The 24,062-nt window shown below is 40.1% G+C and overlaps 1 protein-coding gene across 1 annotated transcript; it reads right to left on the reverse strand.

Moving 5' to 3' along the window:
* Window positions 1-511: 511 nt before the first annotated feature.
* Window positions 512-22,240, reverse strand: LOC117304048 (low-density lipoprotein receptor-related protein 4-like). The gene is made up of 16 exons (XM_033788527.1): window positions 22,035-22,240; window positions 20,790-20,921; window positions 19,936-20,135; window positions 18,775-18,962; window positions 18,018-18,239; window positions 17,372-17,562; window positions 16,582-16,927; window positions 16,355-16,459; window positions 15,250-15,412; window positions 14,364-14,598; window positions 13,898-14,026; window positions 11,338-11,454; window positions 8,818-9,307; window positions 5,683-5,841; window positions 4,998-5,136; window positions 512-1,322 (listed from the first exon to the last, which is right to left on the reverse strand). The coding sequence occupies exons 1-16, from the start codon at window positions 22,123-22,125 to the stop codon at window positions 912-914; spliced, it is 3,318 nt and encodes a 1,105-aa protein (XP_033644418.1). The 5' UTR covers window positions 22,126-22,240; the 3' UTR covers window positions 512-911.
* Between the last annotated feature and the right edge of the window lie 1,822 nt (window positions 22,241-24,062).

The raw sequence follows: 24,062 nt of genomic DNA on the forward strand, positions 1-24,062 counted from the left end.
TAACTACTTATGCAGTCAGGGAACAACACTTACAAGATAAAAACCAATGTGGTGCATAGTCAAATTGGCTTATAAATATGACTGGCCAATCAGCTTTTGAACAACATTTACTTCTGACCAATCAGATTCGATATTAAGTTGCTGAATGAATATGCGCATAAATATGAATTAATTATCTCTATACATTACTAGTCTCATATACAGTAATACCTACACAATTGTTTTAATAAGTTTATAATCATCTGTAAGACCCACTAAGACCCACCAAGACCATGACCCTGATTGAAGATGCAGGAATAAGCAACAAGGAGGAGCTAATCAGTTGTATGCAGGATAGAGTTGTGTGGTGTGTCAGACATCGAACCCGACTCAAACATGTGACTACGCGACAACTCGGGTCGACTGATTCCCAGTTCATACTTCCTGCGAATGCGAAGCGAATTCGACGTCACAACCCTCCTTTCGCACTGATATTCGCAAGTGAGTTACCCAGAGTTGAACTGATGCGAATTATTCGTTGCGAATTTGTGACGTCAACATTTGTATTCGCATTCGCATTTGCATTCGCAGGAAGTATAAACCGGGCTCAAGTGAGTGAGTGTATAGTTTATGGGTTTAGTAAAAATGGTAATTTGAAACCATTAGTTTTCTCTCGAAAGCCCTCTTCATTTTCACCCCAAAATTTCATGAAGGAGTAGTAAGGGTTTACAAAAGAAGGGAAGACTTTTTACAGGATAGTGCTGGCTCTTCCAAAGCCGGTGTGGCAGGAGATTCTGTCCCCCTGTCCCTCCATATGGCAAACTCGGAACAAACTAATAGCGCCCTCTTTCAAATCCTTTTCCTCCAGCCCATGTTAGGACAGATTCCCCCGAGGACACCGCTCCTGCAGCATGATTTCAACAGTTGCCCTCTCACTTGGACATCTTTGGTATGAGTTTGGGAGTATTCACGTACAAGTTGTCCGGCCGGAGACCCTGTGATCTGACCAACAAATCGTACTGACTCTGGGACCTCAGATCGGCGTCAATGTCGGCGTAATCCTGTTCCAGTTTCTCCTGCTCGATGGATAACTTCCGGTGCATGAGGGCGTGAGCGGCCACGCCCCCTGCTAGTTTGAACTGTGGCTTGGGCATGATGGCCGGCGCTCCTTTCCTCGGGGTCTGGTACCCTGACATCCCGGTACGCCTCAAGGTGGGGATATGGGCGGGTTCCATGTAGCGTTCGGTGTCAGAGGGCACACTGGGGGCTTTCCTCTTGCAGGAGTAGTAGAGAGGCAAGGTGGAGGATGCCGTAGGCAGCGGTCTTTCAGGGGATATCAGCTTCTGAAAGGCGACGGGAAACATAAGACTGATCATTCATTTGTTCAATCTTTGTACCTTTGTACTTTTCAGTTAAACAAATGAGTTTAAATTGACTGAATTAAACCTTGCATGATGCCATCCAACACTAATTAAGTGTCTGTTTGTAAAGAAATAATCAGTTTCCCGCAAAAACAAAAAAAATCCTAGGTTCCCCATCTATACGTAGCTTAATAGCATGGGAATTGTCTTGTACCATCAGGTTTTTTTGTTCACCCCCAAAAAATCAATTAATAAGCAGCTCTCCTGGAATTCCAATGGGAATGTATAGTACAGCAGTTACTTGGAATCTGAAAAGTCTGTCACAAAAAATTTGACTCAGAGTGACATATTTAACATTCAGGACAAATGTTGAACTATAAGTGTTGCTAATAAAGTTGTATTGCCCCTGGCTAAAGATTGTATTGAATTGTCCTTTCCACAAGTTCACACGTTGCAACAAGACTAGCCTGGTTCTTGTGTCTTATGACTCAGGTAGTAGTCACAGGAAACTCTAGATCTCCCCAAACCTCTCCTAGGCTAGGCAGTATATGCACCTGGCTCTTTGGGTTGCCCAGTCAAATCTAACGAGTCACGCTCCTGTGTCGATCCTCAAGTATCCCCCAACTGACAACCCCCTTATCGTTTCTTCGGTGTTTTCGTGCAACTTCAAGTGGCATAATTGTGTCATTCTAACTCTAATGGGAAATTAATGAGTAAGAAGCATAAGCCGCTAAGAGATTTTCGAGAAATCCTTGCGACAGGTTGAACTTGAGTTGAAGAAACCAAAACCGGCCCGGAATTTCATCTTTGAAAGGGCAAGGCCATTTTTGTTTTGCAAAGGGTAGTTCCAGTGGATAACTCTCAAAAGTCTATGTGAAACTTCTGAAGCGCCTGCGAGTGGCCTTCGTGTAACTCCAGGCCTTAAATTTACAGGCTCGGATGGTGTCTAGGGATTAGTTAAAACAGTTGCAATAAAAGACAACTTATTATTTGTGTTTTACCCTCACACCGATGTGTGTAAGCACTGTTTACTCTGTACTTAAAGGCAGTGGACACTGTTGGTAGTTGTCAAAGACCAGTCTTCTCACTTGGTGTATCTCAACATATACATAAAATAACAAACCTGAGAAAATTTGAGCTCAATCAGTCGTCGAAGTTGCGAGATAATAATGAAAGAAAAAACACCCTTGTCACACGAAGTTGTGTGCTTTCATATGCTTGATTTCGAGACCTCAAATTCTAAATCAGAGGTCTCGAAATCAAATTCGCGGAAGATGACTTCTTTCTCGAAAACTGCGTTACTTCAGAGGGAGCCGTTTTTCACAAAGTTTTATACTATCAACCTCTCCCCATTACTTGTTACCAAGTAAGGTTTTATGCTAATAATTATTTTGGGTAATTACCAATAGTGTCCACTGCCTTTAAACGAGTTATGTGAAAAATATAAGACAGGCCATATTACTCGGGTGGTATTCGAACCCACAACCTTTGCCAATCTAGAGCCCCAAGATTGCTCGGTAGCTAGAGGCAGTTTGAAAGAAAACTTGTAAAATCCAAGCAATAAAAGAAAAACGATTATGGCAACCATGTGGCAACCAGCTAGTAAGATCATAAACAGACACACTTCCTTACAGCTAATCCTAGCTTCAAAACCACAAGTGTAAATCCCACATGTAATGGATGTTTATTCCTTAAATAGATAATCCAGCTACTTCCATCATCGAAAACAAAAACGCATTTAGCTGTTTGAGGAATCAAGGACGTTTTGACATTTGAAACTAAACCCCCCATCTGTATAAATTGTTGTTCTTAAAAACCCTTGTTAATCTTCGGACAATCCTGTCATTAAGAACGTGACATTGACAATTTCCTTGTTTCGTAGTATCTTGGCGCAACAAGACTTTTATCCAGCTATTGTCTAATGCGACGTGACTAACAGCATTTGTCATCCATACTAATATACAAGCAATCAATTTGTTAACAATTTGGTCGTAACCACAACTTCCGAGGCAGCTAGTTATTGGGTAATTTGATACTCCTTGTGACGTTTATTCTTGTCAATGCCAGGGATGTGATAGGCTGTTGAAAAAACCTGAGCTATGAGCGCAAAGCATAAAAGCTTGCGAGCGTGAAAGCTTGCGAGTGGGAAGCCTGCTTACATTCATTTATGTTTGGTTTTAAAAGCCCCACTCTACAATCTATATGGTTTTATCTTCGTGTTCTTATGAATTTAATAATAGTTATAAAAAAACCAAGAAGGATTTATTATTTGTTTTTCTTCAACAACAAAACCCCCCCAGAGAAATCACATCTCAGGTATATTTCTGTTGATGCGCTTTTTTACCGCCCCTTTAATTCGCAATCAATATGCTGGGACAAACAACCATGGCAAAAACACTAGATTAGAAAGAGTGGTTTAAGATAAAATATAGTAATAAAAACATTAGACATTAGACCAAATTTGAATTGAATTTTCAATTGAATAAGTGAAACATTTAGCTGTGTGCGCACATGACGCTTGGTAAATTTTACGAGATACTAGCCTATTTTAATTTAATGTCAAGGTTGAGAAACATTGCCTCTATGATCTTACAAAATGACAAGAGATCAAGCTGGGATTAAGTATAGGTCATGGAGAAAAAACAGATTAGGCCAAAAATACCAAAAAACGTGTAGCGTCCGCGCCCACTTTCTTTTAAGAGGCCCGCCTCCTTTTTTTTTATTAACAGAAAAAAATGATACACTTTAATTATCTCAGAAAAAGAAAAACATTTGGGAAAAAAAGCCCGGCCAGTTGTCTTTTAAAAAGTGTCAGGTGGCTCTTTTGAAAAATTTGCATTTATATTCTCATCTACGACTGTTACCGTGGCCAGTTCCGGTCAGCTGTCACTTGGTCCGATTACATCATGGTTTAGGAACACATAACAGCTGATGTTGTTTTTCACACCCACGGATTCGGTTTTATTTATCCAATCCATTTTCAAATTAGTCTTAAATTTTGTAAGCGTGGTTGTTAAATAAAATCTCACACGGTTTGAGTGTTATTGTAACCAATCACATTTAACTAACCTAATATACTTAAGTTGTGAACAAGATTTAAGCGATCTTAGACAATTAGTGACCCACAGCCCTCAAGTTTGGCAGCTGTCATCCCAACAGCTTAACAGCAATCAAAAGTAATAGAACGATATAGCACAGCAATATGACCTTTCTGTATGTGTAAATTAGGACAGATTGCGTGCTAAGAGTGTACTAAATGGATAGCGGAATGCTTTCACAGCTAAACGGATAACTGAATGCTGTCACAGCTAATCACCTGTTCATCATTTCTAGAGGTTGTTTTTAACAGGGGGTCGAAATTAAATTAATTTCTACACGTTACTGGCCCACCATACATTTGTAATAATGTAAAACCGTTCAGCATCGTAGTGCCAGAACAGTGCGCTGTGTACATCGTGATCAAAATGTGGTCTGTGCTTCGCAGCACTTTCGGGTGAAGTTTATTACAGTCAAAGATCAGAACCATAAAAGTCTCAACTGTTGTGCAATCGGCTGGTGGTCCGAACATATTAGCACATGGTCTTGGGCCAGTGGGCCACCGTGTTTTTAATTATTTGAACATAATAATTATTTGTCGATCATAAAGAAGAAACCTACCGTGGTTGACACCGGTGAGGGTGGGGTTGTTGGTCTGTCACAGGTATTGCTCTGGGGTTCGTCACACCTCGGTCTGCTTTGCAGCCTATCAAGAGACTGCAAACTGATCTCTGTGTCTACAGTTTTAGGCATCATGGATCTAGAAGAGAAACAAACATCATAACTTTTTGTTATTTTTTTGTCCCTCACAAAATTCCACAACTCCAGGTTATGAACATTGTGAAACAAAATCAAATAAACTGAGACATAGCAACAATAGTAAGTAAGTGATACAATCATGGTTTGCTCTTAAGGGCAGTGGACACTATTGGTAGTTACTCAAAATAGTTGTTCGCAAGCATAAAAACTTCCTTTGTAACAAGCAATGGAGAGCTGTTGATAGCATAAAACATTGTGAGAAACGGCTCCCTCTGAAGTATAACGTAGTTTTTGAGAAAGAGACAATATCTCACTCAAGTAATTCAAAGACTTCAGGCCTCAAGCACACAAATTTATGCAACAGGGGTGTTTTTTTCTTCAAAGTATTTGCACGCAACTTCAATGACCAACTGAGCCCAAATTTTCACAGATTCGTTACTTTCGGCATATGTTGGGATACACCAAGTGAGAATACTAATCTTTGACAATTATCTAACGTAATATAATACCTGTAAGGAATAACACTGTGTTATCTCAACTGACTTACTTTCTCCGGTGGACGATACAGGCGATGCCGACAATAACAAGAAAGATTGGGACGAGTATTCCAACTGATATGGCAGCCACCATCGCCCCACTCAAACCATTAGCTGGTATGTTTGGCTCTACGTACATACAGCGCTCGCCCGCATAGCCACTTGGACAACTAGAAAACAGAACCACACAATAACACAGGAAACGTATTAGAAATGTTAGGAAGAGAGTAGACAAACCAAAAATCTTTCTTAAAAATACACTAGTTAAAGGCAGTGGACACTATTGGTAGTTACCCAAAATAATTATTGCCATAAAACCTAACTTGGTAACGAGTAAAGGGGAGAGGAAAAAGCCTGGCATTAAGGTAACAATGAAATACACAATGAGTGAACGATACATACATTACAAGTACGCAGATATCAAATAAGCAGCTTTCAAACAAATGAGTTTTTAACAGAGACTTAAAACAGTGTAAAGAACTACCATTAAACAAAACAAAAACAACCAAAGTTTACAAATGCATTATTTTACAAATACAGATTTATTTAAAAAGAATAATAACACATTTTGGAAAGAGAAAATCAAAGTTTAATAGATGTTAAATTTGCATTATGATTATTCAAGAATAATATTTAGTTTTACCCATACACCGATGTGTGTAAAGCACTGTCTACCCAGTAAGCCTAGATGACTAGTGCGACTAGTGTAGAAGTCCCGACTATTTGAGGCGTCGAGAAGTAAAGGCCTTGTCACATGAGGCAACTTTTACAGGCAATTTGGAGGCAACTAACTGCAGTGCAATGCCACACAGGACCACCTTGGTAGCACATGAGTAATTTTGCAAACAATGTCTTACGACTCCCAAGAAATGTATGTGAACAATCAAATATGAATGAAATATCTTCTTGGAGATTGCCTGGAACTTATTGTTGCCTGTAAATTGCCTCGCGTGACATGGCCCTAAATCTCATTACAACACACCTCTTGCTTGTTCTGTATTCTGGTTGGCTGAAACAAGGTCACGTGGGATGAACTAATATAGTCTAGTGCTAGCGCGCGCGAGCTTTGCGGGAACTAGTATCCAAGCGGGCACTAGTCTTTGAAAATAGTGCCCGGTTACAGCGCCCTCTCTTGACTTCAACCGTGAACAGCAACTACAAAACTTCTTTTCTTTTCCAGATTTCTGTTCTAATTTCACATTTAAGACCAAGCTGTGTTATAAAACACATATCGACTGGCATAATTCGGTAATTTAGTGTACGTCTATTCCCCCTCGGGCCTGTAGGTGACCAGAAGAGGGCCCAGGTCAAAATTCCAGTTGAACCTAGTTAACTGGGGTCAACTGGTTCAACTGGAAAGTGACCAAACTCGTCCATTTTCCATATTAACCAACTGGTTTGGACTAGGTTTAACTAGTTTATCAACTGGTTTCAACTAGTTCCAGTTAAACCCAGTTTAACTAGGTTCAACTGGAATTTCGACCTGGGGGGCCTTCTGGTCACTCAAAGTCCCTCGGGGGAATAGACGTACACTACCCCGTTGCCAGTAGTGCTGGGCGAATAGTGAAATTTTGGTATTCGGTTACCGCTGGCCAACTATCCGAAATTAACCGGATATTCGAATAATTTTTTTTGCCGCTAGAGGACGCTAGTAAAAAAAAAATAAAAATAAAAAAAAAATATTTTTTTTGCCGCTAGAGGGCCCTGTTTGTTTGTGAATGAGACCTTATAGACCTTATCGCAAACACCAATGCGCAAGCGCAGACTGTTGAATGAGGTGCATTGTGGGATAGATATGGATCAAATTTGGATACCAGCTAGACCACAATGCACCTAATTCCAAGCTTTACGCGCGCGCCCCGGTATTTGCGAAAAGGTCTATGGGCGGATTGATATTGGTTTTAGACAGTGTCACTCGGTTCATTCATAAAAATAATGGCGATTTGCTAATTCTTTTCATCGTGATTGACTCTGCGTGAAGGAAAACTTTCGTAATCTTTGAACAAATTACGTCAGAAATATCATTGTTTTAACTCTTCACGGAGGTGAGCATAGTTAAATACTTAGTTTATGCTGTTTTATGCTGTCTTAATAGAAGTTTCATAAGGATTTAGACAAAACATTCCTATCAGTTGTCGCCCGACGTCTGCGGATATTCGGATATTAAAGAATATCCGGTTACTTGGTTGTAATTACAGGACTATCCGGTTTATAAATAGGTATTCGCGCCCATTGCGGATATCCGGTTAAGAAAAAAAAGGCATTCGCGGTTACGGATAGGAAAACCTATTCGCCATTAACCGGATATTCAAATTATTCACCCATGCCTAGTTGCCAGTCAATATGTGTATACTAGTTCACCCAGGCTTTAACAATTACCAAAATATAGAGTCAACTGTCTTTAACACTTTTGCAGGGCTCGGATTTAACACTAGACCGCAGGCCCGATGACAGTGATGTTAGCCTCAGGCCAGAAAACTCAGGATTGTGTTTTTCAATTGACTTAAGGTACCATAATATCTTTCAACTGGTAATATCTTTTTTTTTAGTTTTAACCCAATTCACCTGACGTCATCATCAGAATAATCTTGGATGCGCCATACTGGTGGGCAATGTCACTGTGCGTTATTCAGTGAAGTGCGCATTTTAGGCGACGTGGGGTTTACACGTAAGCCCAAGGCCTTGGTAGGCGTTGGTGAGCGTGGCACAGTCGCCGCGTGTGACGTGCGTGCAAGGGGCCAATTGAAGGAAACTTAATAACAATACCAAAAGACACAAATAATGAGATATTCTCTTAGAGCTCGTTTACAATTACATTTTGAACTGTGGTCTTGTACAATAAATGCTGGTCCAGTAAAAATTGTAACCTACAAGCCCTGTGGTCTTGTGGATTTCCCGCCTAAATTTGAGTCCTTATTTGGGAACAATAGACCTATCCATTAAGCTCTGCCCCATTGCGGATTGACCAATCACAACGCAACGAAGGTCCGACAAATAAGGTTCGACATGCGTGCGCGTATCTTGGCGCGCGTGGCAGAGTTGTGCAGAAAGGCATTGGAGAGCCCCACGTGTTCTTGCTCACACGTGCGTCGTGGGCGGAGCCTACTGGATCGGTCTATTATCAAATGAGTTGAAAATGAATTTACCTGCATGCTGGTTTCTCTATATATCGTAACCAAGTGCACTTCCCACCGTTGACACAAAAGTAACGATATTCCGGTCCGCACTCCCCAAAATGACCCGACCTGGTTGTGATCGCCAAAACATCATCGGGATGTCGCGTACCGGTTACCATAGAGACGGTACCTTCTGCACCTAGGCCAGGCTGTTGTCCACCACCGCCGCCGTCACCTTTATAGGTTGGGTTCCCCCCGGCGGAACCTGGCAGGGGCACACCCCCGGGGGAACCTGGCAGAGGTACACCCCCGGGTATACCACCTTTTGGAGGTAGGGTGGACTTTGCTACTGTGGTGCTACGCAGTGTCGTCAGGGGGGCACCACCCCTATGACGGGTGGCGCTGTGAGTGGCTTCCGAGAAACTCAGCATCCTGGTTGCAGATGTCGTGGTGCTAGGGGGTATGTAGGGGTAGGAGATGTGGGGCGGGGCTATCAACTCTGATCTGGGTGTGGTCGGTGCTGTTGGGTCGAACAAGAAAAGAACAAGTAAGACATCGATCACTTCACCGAGACATGACTTTGTTCATAAAGGGTTTTTATGCCTTTTGTAGATCAAGTTTTTCGGCCATGACATGAATCCCTACTCACTGTGAATGAAGATGTATGCAATTTAATTTACCTGTAGAAGTTGCAGCTTCATTAGTCATCAAGTTTTTGAGAAAAAAAGGGAAAATCACAGAGCAATGTTTTCAGGATAGTCGTGTTGTCAAGCTAAAATAAGTGTTTGTCTCCTGAGACGAAAACTATTTTTGTGACATTGTGTTACTCATTTCTAAAAAATACAGCACCTCAGCAAGTAATATTTTAAGGGAAGCTTTCTTCTACCAATGGTAAGTTTATTGTGAATCTGCGGACATTGCGTTTTACCCAAACCCTTTAAATAGTCAAAGGTTGACTGGACAAAGGTTGCATCACTCTCACACATCATCTTGATAAAGACGGTCTTCAGAAACGCCGAGCAAAGTCGGGTTGAAAAAAACCAAAACAAAACTAAGACATCAATCACTAAGACATGACTTTGTTATTAAGTTGGCAAAGGTTGAACAGACAAAGGTTGAATCACTCTCACATATCTTGAAGAAGAGGGTCTCAACTTCTTACAAAATGTCGGGCAAACTCGGGTTGAACGAGAAAGAAAAAGACATCAATCACTAAGATACGACTTTGTTATTAAGTAGGCAAAGGTTGAACAGACAAAGGTTGAATCACTCTCACATATCTTGAAGAAGACGATCTCAATTTCTTTTGAAACGTCGGGCAAAGTCGGGTTAAAAAAAAGTAAAAACAAGCACTAAGACATGACTTTGTTATTAAGTAGGCAAAGGATAAACTTGTGCGAGCTTTGTAATTTCTTCTTTTTGGAGATCAATAAAGTGTTCTTATGTCTTACGCCTTATGATACAAAGTGATATAATTTTCCATAACCACATTCCTTCGAAGTGAAATGTTTCTCAAAATGCATTATACCACTGTAAACTGCTGTTCCAATAAGTTTTTTATCATTAATTTTGGTTTTAACAATAGATTTTAATATCTATAAGGTTTTTTATTGTCATTAATTTTTTAGAGTTGGTGCTAGTTTCTTTGTTCAATTTCTACGGACGGCTCACCACTGATAAGAAATTGATTAGTTACCAACTTTCTTCCCCCTCCCCCTCATAAGTTGTTATGCCCCCAAACTTGAACCTGAGAAGCGTTACTGCAGTAACGCTTCTTAGATTGTGTATTCCTATTGTACTCCTGCATGGACATTACCACTCCAAATCTTTTAGACATCTCAAAAACACAATCCACCTTTTAAAATAAATGTTCACCTTTTAGTTTTTTATGTAAAAATCGAACGGTTCCCAAAACACTTTGCCTTTAAAGACAGTGGACACTATTGGTAATTGTCAAAAACCAGTCTTCTCACTTTGTGTATCTCAACATATGCACAAAATAACATACCTGTGAAATTTTTTAGCTCAATTGGTTGTTGAAGTTGCGAGATAACAATGAAAGAAGAAAACACCCTTGTCACATGAAGTTGTGTGCTTTCAGATGCTTGATTTCGAGACCTCAAATTCTAAATCCGAGGTCTCGAAATCAAATTTGTGGAAAATTACTTCTTTCTCGAAAACTATGGCACTTCAGAGGGAGCCGTTTCTTACAATGTTTTATACTATCAACCTCTCCCCATTACTCATTACCAAGTTAAGTTTTATGCTAATAATTATTTTGACTAATTACCAAAAGTGTCCACTGCCTTTAATCACAAAGGCTATTGAGAGTGAGAAAACTTGTTAACCAGAGATAAACCAGATAAAATACCAGAGTTAAAACCCAGACTGGTTCAAAATCAAAGTCCTTCCAGTTAGTAAAGTTTCTTAAAGTGATGACAGGTTAGCAACAAAAATGTAATACCATGAGTAAATTAATCAACTCACTCATCAAAACTTCCTAATCTCTCCTCACTAAATTAATCCCCTCAGAGATTGAGCAAAACTCACCTATGCAAGTATGTCCATCCCCTTTAAATCCCGGTTTGCAACGGCAGACAAATCCTGGATCCGCGTCCTCACAGAGTGCGTTGACGCTGCAGTTATGTTGCCTGGTCCAGCACTCGTCTGAAAGTTGAGTTAAGGGAGACAAGAATGGTGACTATTTAAGCTGATGACACATGCGTATAGTTAACACCAAAGAAGCAGGGAGTTAGTGAACTATAAAATCCATAAAATGCAGCCAGCGAAGTACAGTGATTCCTTGGAGTATAACCGAGAGATTTGAAAGACAAAATGTTTGTCCCGCTGATGAAGACTAGGAGTACTGGGGATACAAGAATGGTGACTATTTATGCTGATTACACATGCGCATAATTAACACCAAAGAAGCGAGGAGTGAGTAAACTATAAAGCAAACCAAGTAGAGCATTTCCTTGTGGAATATCAAATAGATTAGAAAGACGAACAGTTCATGGCGCGGAGGAAGACTAGGGCAAGATTAAAATTTGTTGCAGTTATGTTTCCAGGTCCAGCACTCTTATAAAAGTTAAAAGGGGTACAGGAGACAAGAAGAGACACTACTTATGCTGATGACACATGCGAACAATTAAAACCAAAGAGGGGGAAGCAATTGAAGAACAAAATCTGTAAAATGCAGCAAATGAAGTGTTTCTTTGTAGTATAACGAAGAGATTTGAAAGCTTACATGTCCGTTCAGAGACTTTGACAACATTAAAATTTGCTGGTAATTTGTAAAGGCAGGTGGTACTTGATGTGGCTTGGGTACGAGAGTGACTGGAACAAGGGGATGGGTTTGTGATATCAGAGGGGACAAATTGCTAACATTTCCTCGGTGAGGGACAAAACAAAATTTGACTAAATTATCGACAGGAAATGATTGATTTGAGAGTTTGCGGTTAGGGACAGGGTGACCAGGAAATAACTAGATTAAAAACTTAAAATTAAAACATCCCCGAACACAACTTTGTACAAGGTAATTGGATGTCAATCAAGAATCAAGGGGGTTTAAAGTTAGCGGTTCATTTTCTCTGTATTAGCATTTGGATATATACCAAAAATACAAATTGAATACTCTTTTAACAAAAATTTTCCTCTTGCAATTACCTGACTAAGTGGCTACCCACTACTCATTACAAACAAGTAGGTTGGACACGTTTTATTAGCCCCTCAGGGCAAGTTGAGAAGCGGTGCTTACTAGCCCGAAGCAGTATTTAACCTTTCAGAGCCCATAGCAGCGAAAAACGACTTGTACCAAATTGCCCATAGCGGCCACTAACGGCTGCAAGATCTGATCAACTTCCACTCAAACAAAAAGATCAAAGGCAAGGCCAAGACCTGAATTGATATTTTCCAAACCCATTTTTCATGTTTTTGAAATGTCTGTTTCATATTGTTTGTTCAGACACTTAAAGTGCTCCTATCCGTTACTCAAGAAAAAAAATTATGTAAAAAACAATATCAGCCATGTTTGGTTGTATGGTGGTGATAATACAGAAGTAAACAGTCTCATATAAAATAACAGGGTTAATAGACAACATTTTGTCAGACAATTTTACAAGAAAAAATTGTGGAAAAATTTTAAAATATGAGCCATGTCTGGTCATATGGTGACGATTACCGTATATAGTTGGAACAAATGGGTTAACAGACAATGTAGGGTGGGTGTTTAGGGCAAGCCCTGCCGTCAAATTTGCAGAAGACTGCTTTAAGAGATGATGTATTCTAGCGACCGTGGAAACATTTTGTAAAAACAATTTAGTCACAAGCATTTGACTCAATGCTAAGGAAGACGTTGCAGGGAACGGAATCAGACACTCCCGACGCCAGCTGTTGGGGTGGCAGGCTATTATTATCTGATTCGTCTGGCGGTAAAGCTTTTAACTTAACGTTCCAGTCACAAAAGGGGGCATTTCCAGTCACAGAGGGGGCAAGGTGAGCAGGTGAGCGGGCAAGGTCACCATCATCAGTTGGTGTCATCACACACGCTGTTTGCTAATGTTAGGCAACTTGGGAGTCTATTGAGTCCGATTGGCCTCTAAGGACACTATACATTAGGAAATCTAAATTGACCTTCGAGCACTTCTTAAAAAGCAGAATCAACTCTGCATTTTGGTGACTTCTCCCTTTTATGGCTATGGGGGGGGGGGGTGGCACATTGAGTGCAGAGAAGGGCGACCCCATCCAAGAGAGACTTCCTTCCCCCATCCCCTTCCTCTGGTCACTAACACTGAGAGTAGGTCAGGTCTTCAGCCTTGTTCTCAAGTTTGACCAGAAAGTTAAAATGGTTTTCCGCAACCAGCTACAAACAACTAACATGGTGCGGGGAACCAGCTGACTTTTTGTCCAACCAACAACAAGGAAATGTCTCTTTTAACTGGTAACTGGGCCTTACATGTAAGTTGGCCATGGGTTACTTTAGAAATGATACAAGGGGGGGAGGGGGGAGGGGGTGGGGGTGTGCTGGCTAACTCCGTAAGATTAAGAAATTTCCTGTAATTAAAACCTGTTGATGATTGATGCCTCCTTTAATTAGTAATTCCCTTTGTACCTTGATTGCATGTGGTTCCATCAGAGCGTAGCCAGTGGCCGCTATTGCAAGAGCACACAACTTGATTAACGTGAGCCTGAATGCATATTTGCTCACAGCCTCCGTTGAATACGGAACATGGGTTGATACCTGATGATAAAAAACAAAACAATATTCAAACTTGCAAACTTTGAGAATTGTTCACTCCTCAAAACAAATCTAACCTTATTTTATCATTTATTGTTTTTAAGTCACCCTTGCCCCTGTAAAGAAAACAAAAACTAGATAGAAAGGACAGAGTCATGACTCTTGCTCCCTATGACTAAAATTGCCCCTGTGATGATATAAAAATAAGATAGGAACGGCAGAGGTCATGACCCTTGCTCCCTATGAACTTATAAAGGATGAAGAGAGGTTATGACTATAAAACTCAGATAGGGCGGCAAGAGGTCATGACCCTTGATCCCCATGACCCATGGTAACTTACTTGAAATTTCCCTCCTACTAGGGTGGACTACTTGTACCCCCGTCGGTCGAGTCATGCTCCCTCTTAGGCGGACGCGTATTTCACCCGTCGCCTTATTGACCCTAACAATCATATCCTCGTTCCATTCTGTGAACCAGACGTACTCCTGGAACTCCGAGATGCCGTGAGGATGACCGAGATGGGTGTCGGTAATTACACGACGTTCTGTTCCGTCTAGTTTAGATGTTTCAACCACCTGCATATTCAAATTAAAATAATTAACATCTTCATTAATCAGAGCAATGTACAAACCTTGGCTTTACATTTTTGTTATAGCTTATATTGTAGGGCCAGACAAGCGAGTTTGATGGGGGTAAATCCAACAGTATAATAATAATAATTTAGGTAGGATTTGAAACTTTGCATGGTGGAAACACGATATGGAAAAGTTTGTGGTAACACCATGTAATGACTATCTGTAATGAGTTGGGGTGGTTCTGAAAAGAACCAACGGTTCTATCTGTAATGAGTTGGGGTGGTTCTGAAAAGAACCGTTGGTTCCAACCGTTGAAATCAACGGTTCTCTTCAGAACCACCCCAACTCATTAGAGATAGTCGTTACATGGTGTTACCACAGACAATAATTCAATCATTACTTAAAAGTAAAGCAAAATAATTGGTGCGAGTGTACTTTATGGGTTAGCAGGGAATGATTGCTTATGCACGTGTGTACTCCATGAAGGCAGCCTTCGCTTACTCAGCTAGCACAGAAATTTGAAAAGTGCACAAAATAAGCGGAGAATGGCAATTGTAAGTGGCGAATGATGAATGTAAGTAAGTGCAGAATTCGTCGGGAAACAGAGCCATGATGTGGGCCAAGATTTATAAAGCAGAATAAACTACAAACCTGTCTTGTTGAATCGATCCAGAGCAATCGCTGGTTCTTATAATCAATGGTGATGCTGATTGGCGTGGTTATGTTATCCGTTGCTATGGTTACTCGGTGTCTGCCATCATGGCGTATTGCCTCGATCTTGCCCGGTGCGCCCATATCAGTCCAGTAGATCAAACTGCAGTGAGACAATAATAATGTCTTGTTATATAGCGCTTTTATCCGTCACTCTGTGATGCTCATGGCACTTCAACATTTAGAACACCCGAGGGCAAGTCGAAACGCATGAGGGCCAGTCTAAGAACCTTCAAAGTGGTCTGGCTTGCTTGTTCAGTGATGAAAAGCATCCATATTTAATACAGAATACAGACTGGGAAAGAAAGCCGACTCTACAGACCAGCGAAATGACAAGCTAACTAGTCCTGTAATTGACAATTACATCCAGACATTAACAGGGCTCAACATTTTGGATGGCAGGCTGAGGCCAGTGAACTAAGTGTCGGGCCAGTAACTTTACGACCAGACAAGCCCAGTGGGTCTCGGCTTATCAATTGAATAAAAATTGGCTGCCTCTTTGTGAAAAAGTGTTGGCTACGAGCGTAGAGTTATATACAAGAACTAGAGGGCGCACTGGCCTATAAACGCGCTCCGGCATGTGCGTATGCGGCCATTTTCTAAGTTGACAAAACAGCATTGCACAGCGTCTATTTGTGCGGCCATTTTGTAAGTTGGCAAAACAGCATCGCATAGCGTTCAATAAACAAAACCTTCAACGTGAGATTCATATTCAACGCGTGTACAGAATGGCGCGCGCATGTCTCCTTACGGTCCCGTCGCGTTTGTGCAAGCAGCATCAGCAGTGCGCGCCCTCTAGTTCTTATACATAACTCTATGGCTATGTATCAGATAATATCTTTCAATTATCTAGATCTTCTCCTGGTGCTTGTTGTTTTCAACTCATTTTGAATCTGGTCTTGTGTAAAATAAATTCAGGTCAGGTGAGACTTTAGAGCTTCAAGATCTGAGGTTTTGTCCAAGAGCCCCGAGTGTGAAAACTCAAACGAAGATTCATGATATAAGACAAGTTCTTATATAAAGGGGGAGAATTTGGTTGACTTACTTCAATGAAGGATGGACAGCGATACCAGTTGGGTTTCTTAAGCCAGTATCGACGATGACCTCTGGCTCGCAGGAATATACACTACAAGTCGCTATGTGCCTTCGCCTGAAAAAAAGAAAAAAAAAAATCATCAAATTCTTCTTTATTGAAGTATAATGTAACTGTGTGGAGGTTTGTGTTTTGTATCAGGGTACCAGTGAGCAGGGTACCAGTGAGCAGTGACTTACTCTGAATCTGTCCAGTATAGTCTCCCGCGAAGCCAATCGAGGGCAATCCCATTTACGATCCCCAGTCCGGACAGGATGACCTTCCGATTCCTCCCGTCGATTCCGACCCTCTCGATGACCCTCCTCCCCCCATCCACAAAATAAATCATCTCCTCGGACGGGCTGTAGTCGAGGGCCGTGAGGTTCATCATGTCGCTGTTGGCCACCTGCATGTAGTCCGTGCCGTCAAAGTTGATGCGTTGGATGTTGTGTTGATTGGTGAAGATGAGGAAGGGTTTGGGTTCGGGCAGAGTCTCTTCTGCGATGTCGATGCGGCAATCTCCGTGGGTGGTACAGTTGAGGCGAGCTGTGAGAGGAGACGAGGACAAAAATGATAAATGCGAGAAGATAAACGTCGTGCAAGTGCAAGAGCCATAGTTCTTCCAGCAGATGGGGAAGGGGGGAGTGGAGGCAAAGAATTTTTTTTGACATTAGGGGATGAAGCTAGGGGGAAAAATACATAACAGGGGGTGGGGGAGGGAAGGCAAAGCATTACTTTGGTTTTGGAACCTTACCTTTGTTTTTTAAATCCTATAGATATTCAACATATACAATTCACATACAATTAAACTCATTTTCATTGCCGAAAACCTGGAGCAGTTACATCGACGCAAGAAGAATAGTTTGTATTTGGAATGCACAGTCTGAGAAACGCTTCTGCATGAAGCATTTTTCAGATTGAAATGTTTTTGAAATGCTTTTTCTAAACCCACATGACTTTGAAGGGAATTGTTTCTGGTTGCCTTCCTACCTGTTGGACTGATAGGTGGTTGCCTGTACGGATGCACTACGTGAATACTCCGGGGGTTCGAATCCAGGTAGGTCGTTGTGATTATGACCATGTCATGTCCGGTGTACTTGTTGGCTCGACTGATGGTCTGATCGGTCAGCCTCGTCCAGTAGATGTGATCAACAAACAGGGACAGCCCGTAGCAGTCCGAACTGAGGAGAAAGCAAACCAATCAAAGGTTAATTTGTCTGATTTAATAACAATAATAAATGAACATGTATAAAGCACCTTATGCAACGCCTCAAAGCGCTTTACACAAATATAAAAATCAGCTACATAAAAAATACAAAGAGAAACACTCATAAAATCTTACAATAAGCAGATAAGCAAAAACCATACTAGTACCAAATAGGAATTGAAAAAGAGTTTAAAAAAAGCATAATTCACCCCTTGGTCCAACCACAACATTTAATAAATGATGGAACAACTTGGAACTATAATTTGGTTTGTGGCAACACCATGGCAAGTAGAAATACAATCTACTTGCCAGGTAGAGTTTGTTCTTTAGAGAACTGTTTTGCTATATATTCTGCTGCCAGAGTAGATTTTCATTTGCGCATGAGAATCTTCCAGTTTGTCTCAATTTTATCTCAAACCGATGACTTACTTCATTCCAGATCTGACAGTCTCTCGTTCACTTCCGTCGTAGTAACTCGACTCAATCATCCTAGTTCCATTGTCCAACCAGAATAGGCGCCTGTCTACATAGTCGATAACGAGACTTTTGATATCTTCCAGTCCAGTCTTGACGATCGAGGTCTGACCGGAACCGTCCATCGTTGCTCTTTGGATTCTCTGTCGACGCCCCGTTGTACTCATGAAAATATACCTGGGTATAATAACAATAGAAGAGTATAATTCTTCCAGATGACGTCTTGTGACATCACTGAAAGTTTCATTGCAACTGCTTATCGGGAAGTGTACAAAATGTTGCTAAGAACGCACAATGTTTTGTTTGAATGACTTCCGATAGTCTGAAACATACAATTATAAACAAAATTTAAAAACTTAAATGAAAACAAGGGCTATTCCCCTGCAAAACAGCTAGTAATAAGAAGTGCATTTTACAATAACCGTATCAATGCGCAAGTTTACATAGTGTCCTGGTCAATGGGCCAATAACATTCCTTTAATCTTTCTCAGCTCCCTGGGGCTGCAGTAGCGCTCTGAAGGCTTTTTCGTACACAAATTTTGAAAAAGGAGTACAGCATTCCAGTTACTGGTTCTAGTCTCAAAGTAGATTATTTTGGTTAAGTTTTCTCAGTAAAAAAAATCTGAAGCAATTACTGTTTCAAGTGTGCGCAATACTTGGATCTCAGGGAATTTTTATGCAAGATTATGAAAAATAAAAATGATTAACTTACCCTTCCACTGGATCCAGAACAATAGCCGATGGTGTCCGAGTACCAGTCTGAATGACAACCTTTCTATCTGTTCCGTAGATATTGCTGCTTTCAATTTGATTGAATAACGAGTCCGACCAGTAAATCCGAAGTGAAATCCAATCTACTGCTATACTCTCCAGTCGACCAACGTCCCTAGAAATAATTATCTGGAAACAAGATTTTAAAAGGAAGGGTCACAGATTAGTTTTTTGTCAACAAAATGTTGGTTTATAGGTGATTCCGAAAATATAAAGAAAGATTGAATAAAAGTCACAAGTGAAAATTTAAAGGAACGTTAATGGATAGTGGTTTTCTTTGGAAGTTTTAGATGTTACGTCCTGAACCATAAAAGCAAATTGTGAAAGGAAAAAAAATCCATTTCGTTGTCGTAAACAGTTTTTAAATCAATGGGAGTCTTTTGGAACGCTTGGTGGCAGCAGACTTACCAGGTAAAATCATTGTTATTGGTAATGTGCACATACTCGGAACTGTTAAAGGAACGTTACAGTATTCTATTGGTAAGAAACAAAATCGTGAAGATCACAGATTTACATCAAACTTACTCGGTCTAATGATGATGTTAGTAGAAAACATCCCTTGAAATATTTCTGTCTGAAATGTCATCTTTGATGAGAAAAGAATAATCTAATTTCACGTTTGGAGTTTATTGCTCAGTGAGCGTTTTATTCATTTTTAGTTTGGCATTGATGCAATGCAAAACTTGTAATCGGTTTGTCACTATTCTCTCGTGACCCAGATGGCCGATGTATCTCAAACTTCTACAGGTGTGTCAGTTTATAATCCATCATTGTACATATATATAAACAATGATGGATTACATAAAGTGCTTACACTACCCACAACTGTTTTGTTAGCAAAAACCAATTCTGTAATGTTCCTTTAACAAATCTTGGGATTTAAAAACCATCTTGAATTGGGTTTATCAGACCTGGAATCTTTGAACATGTTGAAAGGGCAAGGCCAGTCTCATTTTGCAAAGGGCACTTCCATTGGAAAATCAAGACAGTGGGAAACTTTTGAAGGGGCACCAAGGCCAAGACCAGGGGCAGCATGGGCCATCGCCTTAGTGCCCTCCGTGTAATTTCAAGCCTGGTTCATCTGCTGATTGGTCAAACTAACCTCGCTATTTTTGCCGTCCAATCCCGACCAGCCAATCACGTTCCTCGTTGTATCAATCCAATAGATTCTACCATGCATGATGTTATAATCAAAGGAGTGAACCGTCCCGACATCTTGAAGGATGGGTAAGAGATTCGTTCCTCCTTCGTTCATCTTGGAGATGGCTCGACCATGGCTGAACATGATGGAGGGTTTGGGATCTAATAGACAAATAAATGTGGATCAAATCAGAATTATTAATAAAGAAGAAGTCACTCTAAATACTAGAATTGTGGACAAAACATACGACTCGTTTCTGAGGGATGGCTCGTCCATGACTGACCGCTGAACATGATTGAAGATTGGGATCTACAAATCGGAATTATTATAAGAAGTTTGTCACTCTATCAACTAGACTTGCGGACAAATCATTCAGTTTCTGTCACGGTGATAGTGAAATGGCTTTCTCAAAAAAATCTCGCAGGACTGCTGCTCAGCTCACCTCATGGCAAGACTACTGTACTAGTACTATACTCATAGCTCTGGGCTATTTCCATAATTTGTTTCTTAAAAAAACAATCTCATTAAAATAAATTTGTCTCTGTGATCATGAGACAAAAATTATTTTAGCATGTAAAAACATACTTTTAATATACATGACATTGTTTTACTCATTTCTCAAAACCTACAGCACCGCAGCAACTAATATTTTAAGGTACACTTTCTACTATCATTATCTTCTAACGGTGTAAGTTTGATGTACATCTGTGAACATCGTGTTTTGTGTTACAAAAAGTACCCAAATCCTTTAAAGCAAAATTATTGCCTCATTTCCGTTTACGGTTTGAAGATATAAAGTAAGTTTTGGATCTCACCTTGTACAAAACATGACCATCTGTCGGTCTCTATCGTGTATCCTGCCAGACAGGAACATTGAAATGAACCTAACGTGTTGGTGCATAGCTGCCCACATTGAGGTCGTCCTCCTTCTAAACATTCATTAATATCTGCAAAATGAAAGAACAAATATCTATAAATAAGCCAATAAAAAATTGTTCATTCGTTGTACACTTGACTAGAAGAACGGACTTCTTGAGAATCTGCAGTAAACACCTCATCCATCAACCAATTTAACCAAAGGAGAGCTGAAAAAAAAAACCACTGGAGTTCTTACCCTCTGAAGTAGGTCTTACCATCGTCTTACTAACGCCAACCTAGTCAAGTCAAGAGGGGTACATATAAGCCGAATCGATTCAATTCAAGCCTCAACACCGCAAAAAAAAGAGTAAATTAAAGGCAGTTGATACTATTGGTAATTACTCAAAATATTTTTTAGCATTAAAACTTGGTAACGAGTAATGGGGAGAGGTTGATAGTATAAAACATTGTGAGAAACGGCTCCCTCTTAAGTAATGTAGTTTTCGAGAAAGACGTAATTTTCCACGTGACTGTGACAAGGTCGTTGTTTTCATTCATTTTTATCTCGCAACTTCGATGACCGATTGAGCTGAAATTTTCACAGGTTTGTTATCTTATGCATATGTTGAGATAGAGCAAGTGAGAAGACTGGTCTTTGACAATAAACCAATAGTGTCCACTGTCTTTAAACCAGAGTAAACTAATTTATAATCTTTCTGTTGAGGCTACCTCCATTTGTTGAGATACACTCAAACCAAATAATGCCATAGATCACCGCCTGAACAACTGGGGAACACTTGATGAATTGAACTCTTCAAATCTCTTAATAAACTACAAAACGACTGACATTAAGGACGATACCAGCTCCAATATTTCAAGAATTTCGCTAGTTTTGAACCTTGAACAGACCAGCTCCTCAAGAACTGACATTTTTCTCCATGCCATAACAAACACACGTGCTGCATCATACAAACACGGTCGAAAAGTCATTCCAGGTTTTTTTTTACGGTGTACTTATATACCGCCCTCTTTTGTTTTTTGTCACATTCATTATTTTGGTTGAGAGCTGAACATTCAAGGGTGGTTGGGACCACTCGTTGGGCGTAGTGAATGGCCGATGATCACTTTATAAACATTTCTGCCATGTTACATACAACAAGGGAAATAGGCCCAAATAATGTTTCGAAGAACTTCGAACCCACCTTGACAATCCCCGGATGCTGAGAGACGATACCCAGTTGGGCACGTAGATGCAGCCTGGCAAACGCTCGACGTCATTAATGACGCAATCATACCTAAAAAAAAAAAAAAAAAAATAAGAAATCAATCAATTAATATCATTCGATATCAATGAGGCTAAAAGCAAAACTATGGGCCATACTTCTTGAAATCGGTTCATGACAAGACTTCTGACGGACGAAAAAAAACATTATTAGAGAAAAAATCATTCCTGAACCTATTGGTAAAATAATTTGTAAGTGAGACCAGTATGCTCTGTGTATCGAAACATTATGCAAAAAAAAAAAAAAAAAAAAAAAAAACAGAAAACAAACCCCGAAACTTTGGACTAAATTGGTTATCGAAGTTGCAAGAGAATAATAAAAGAACAAAAACCCTTGATGCACAAGTTTGTGTGCTTTCAGATGCCTATAATAATTAAAGGCTTCAAGTATGAAATCTTGTATTATTTGATTGAGAATTGTATGACTGTTTCCCCAAAAACTACGTTGTTTCAGAAAGAGCCGTTTCTCACAATGTTTTATACTATCAACAGCCCTCAATTTTCACTTTACCAGTAAAGTTTTTGAGCTCACAATTATAGTGTCCGGTACCTTCAAAAATAAACAAACTAATTTCAAACAACAACTTTACGCAGAGGTATTTCAACTGCCTTCATATAGGGCTAGCCTTTATTCACTCAATGTCCTTAACACAATTTCCCTCAAATAAAATAATAAACATTCCCCATCTCCCAAGGGCGTCCCAATAACAAATAAACAAACTTAAAAACACGTCAGTTTGATTTAATTTGAAAAATTTCCGAGCCCGGCAACAAACTCTCTGACAAATTGGACACGATCTTTACAATGTTAAGAACTGCCAAGAACAAGTAGACTTTTAACGAGTCCCTCGAGGGCTTACACGCAAATCATAATCCGAAGAAGTCGTTTATACTTCTTATGGTCACTCTTCCACAGTCCCGCGGTTTAGTCTGGCGCCGGTCGTTACACCATCGCCTGGGGCGCCCAGCTAAATAGACACTAAACGCTTAGTAATCACAAGTAAAGAGAGAGGCGGATCATGTTCATGCCGAATTTGATCATCTTGGCGCGCGATATAAGATAAATATAATGAAAATAGTATGGTTTCCATCACATACAGGATGAGTTACGGTATTCAAAGTGACATGAGTGGGTCCTAATCCAGACCGAAACGAAACGCATCCTGTGCGGTGATAACACTACACGGGCCCAATTTCTAGCCAGTAAGCGCAAAACCTTGCTATAAGCACAGACTATTTTATTGCTTAGATGGAAAGAAAATGTTACCAGCCAAAATTACATTAAGTTTGCATTGTTGTGGCTGGTGCCAAACTCAAATTTGCTGCTTAACAGCTTTCATAAATTGGGCCCTGCTATCATTTATTTTGCCATGACCTTCAACCAAAATACAAATATTATTGTTTAAATCTGCGATTTGTATTATTTTGTCAAAAATGAATAAGTAACGTTGTTTTAAAACAACAATAATAATATAAATGTTTTCTTTTCCGAGGACCGTCAAATAATGAAACATTCAATCAGTCTTTCCTTGCTCATTTATAAAACTCAGATTCAACGAAAGTAACAATGATCTTGTTTTGTAAACAACTCTCCATTATTTTGTCTTTGTAAACAACTCTAAATTTTCCACAATAATTTTTTTGTTTAACTTGAGTAATAGCATAGAGGGCCTATACCTTTTCATTTATTTCCACTTCTGCTTATGGGCCCTACTTGTGTTGTCATAAGTTGAAAGAGACTCAGTCTGCTGTATTATGGTTGAAAAGTCAGCACATTCATTCCCTCCCCCCCCCCCCATTTATACCCCGAGTCCTTTTGGAGGTAAACAGTTTGAAACAACTAATTTTATTGCATCCATAAACACTGAAAAAAACCCTCGTTAAACCACAATGTGTTAAATGGCAACGGGTGGTCCCAGATGAACACTACTGTTTATTGTGACTTTTT

Source organism: Asterias rubens, chromosome 20, assembly GCF_902459465.1.
Source record: "Asterias rubens chromosome 20, eAstRub1.3, whole genome shotgun sequence".
Lineage (NCBI taxonomy): Eukaryota > Metazoa > Echinodermata > Asteroidea > Forcipulatida > Asteriidae > Asterias > Asterias rubens.

Coding starts and splice junctions, on each gene's coding strand:
- LOC117304048 (XM_033788527.1), bottom strand. CDS start 22,125: ATGATTGCGTCATTAATGACGTCGAGCGTTTGCCAGGCTGCATCTACG. Junction 20,922..22,034: donor AGCATCCGGGGATTGTCAAG/GTGGGTTCGAAG, acceptor TTCATTTTGCAG/ATATTAATGAATGTTTAGAA. Junction 14,027..14,363: donor TAGTAGGAGGGAAATTTCAA/GTAAGTTACCAT, acceptor TTTTATCATCAG/GTATCAACCCATGTTCCGTA.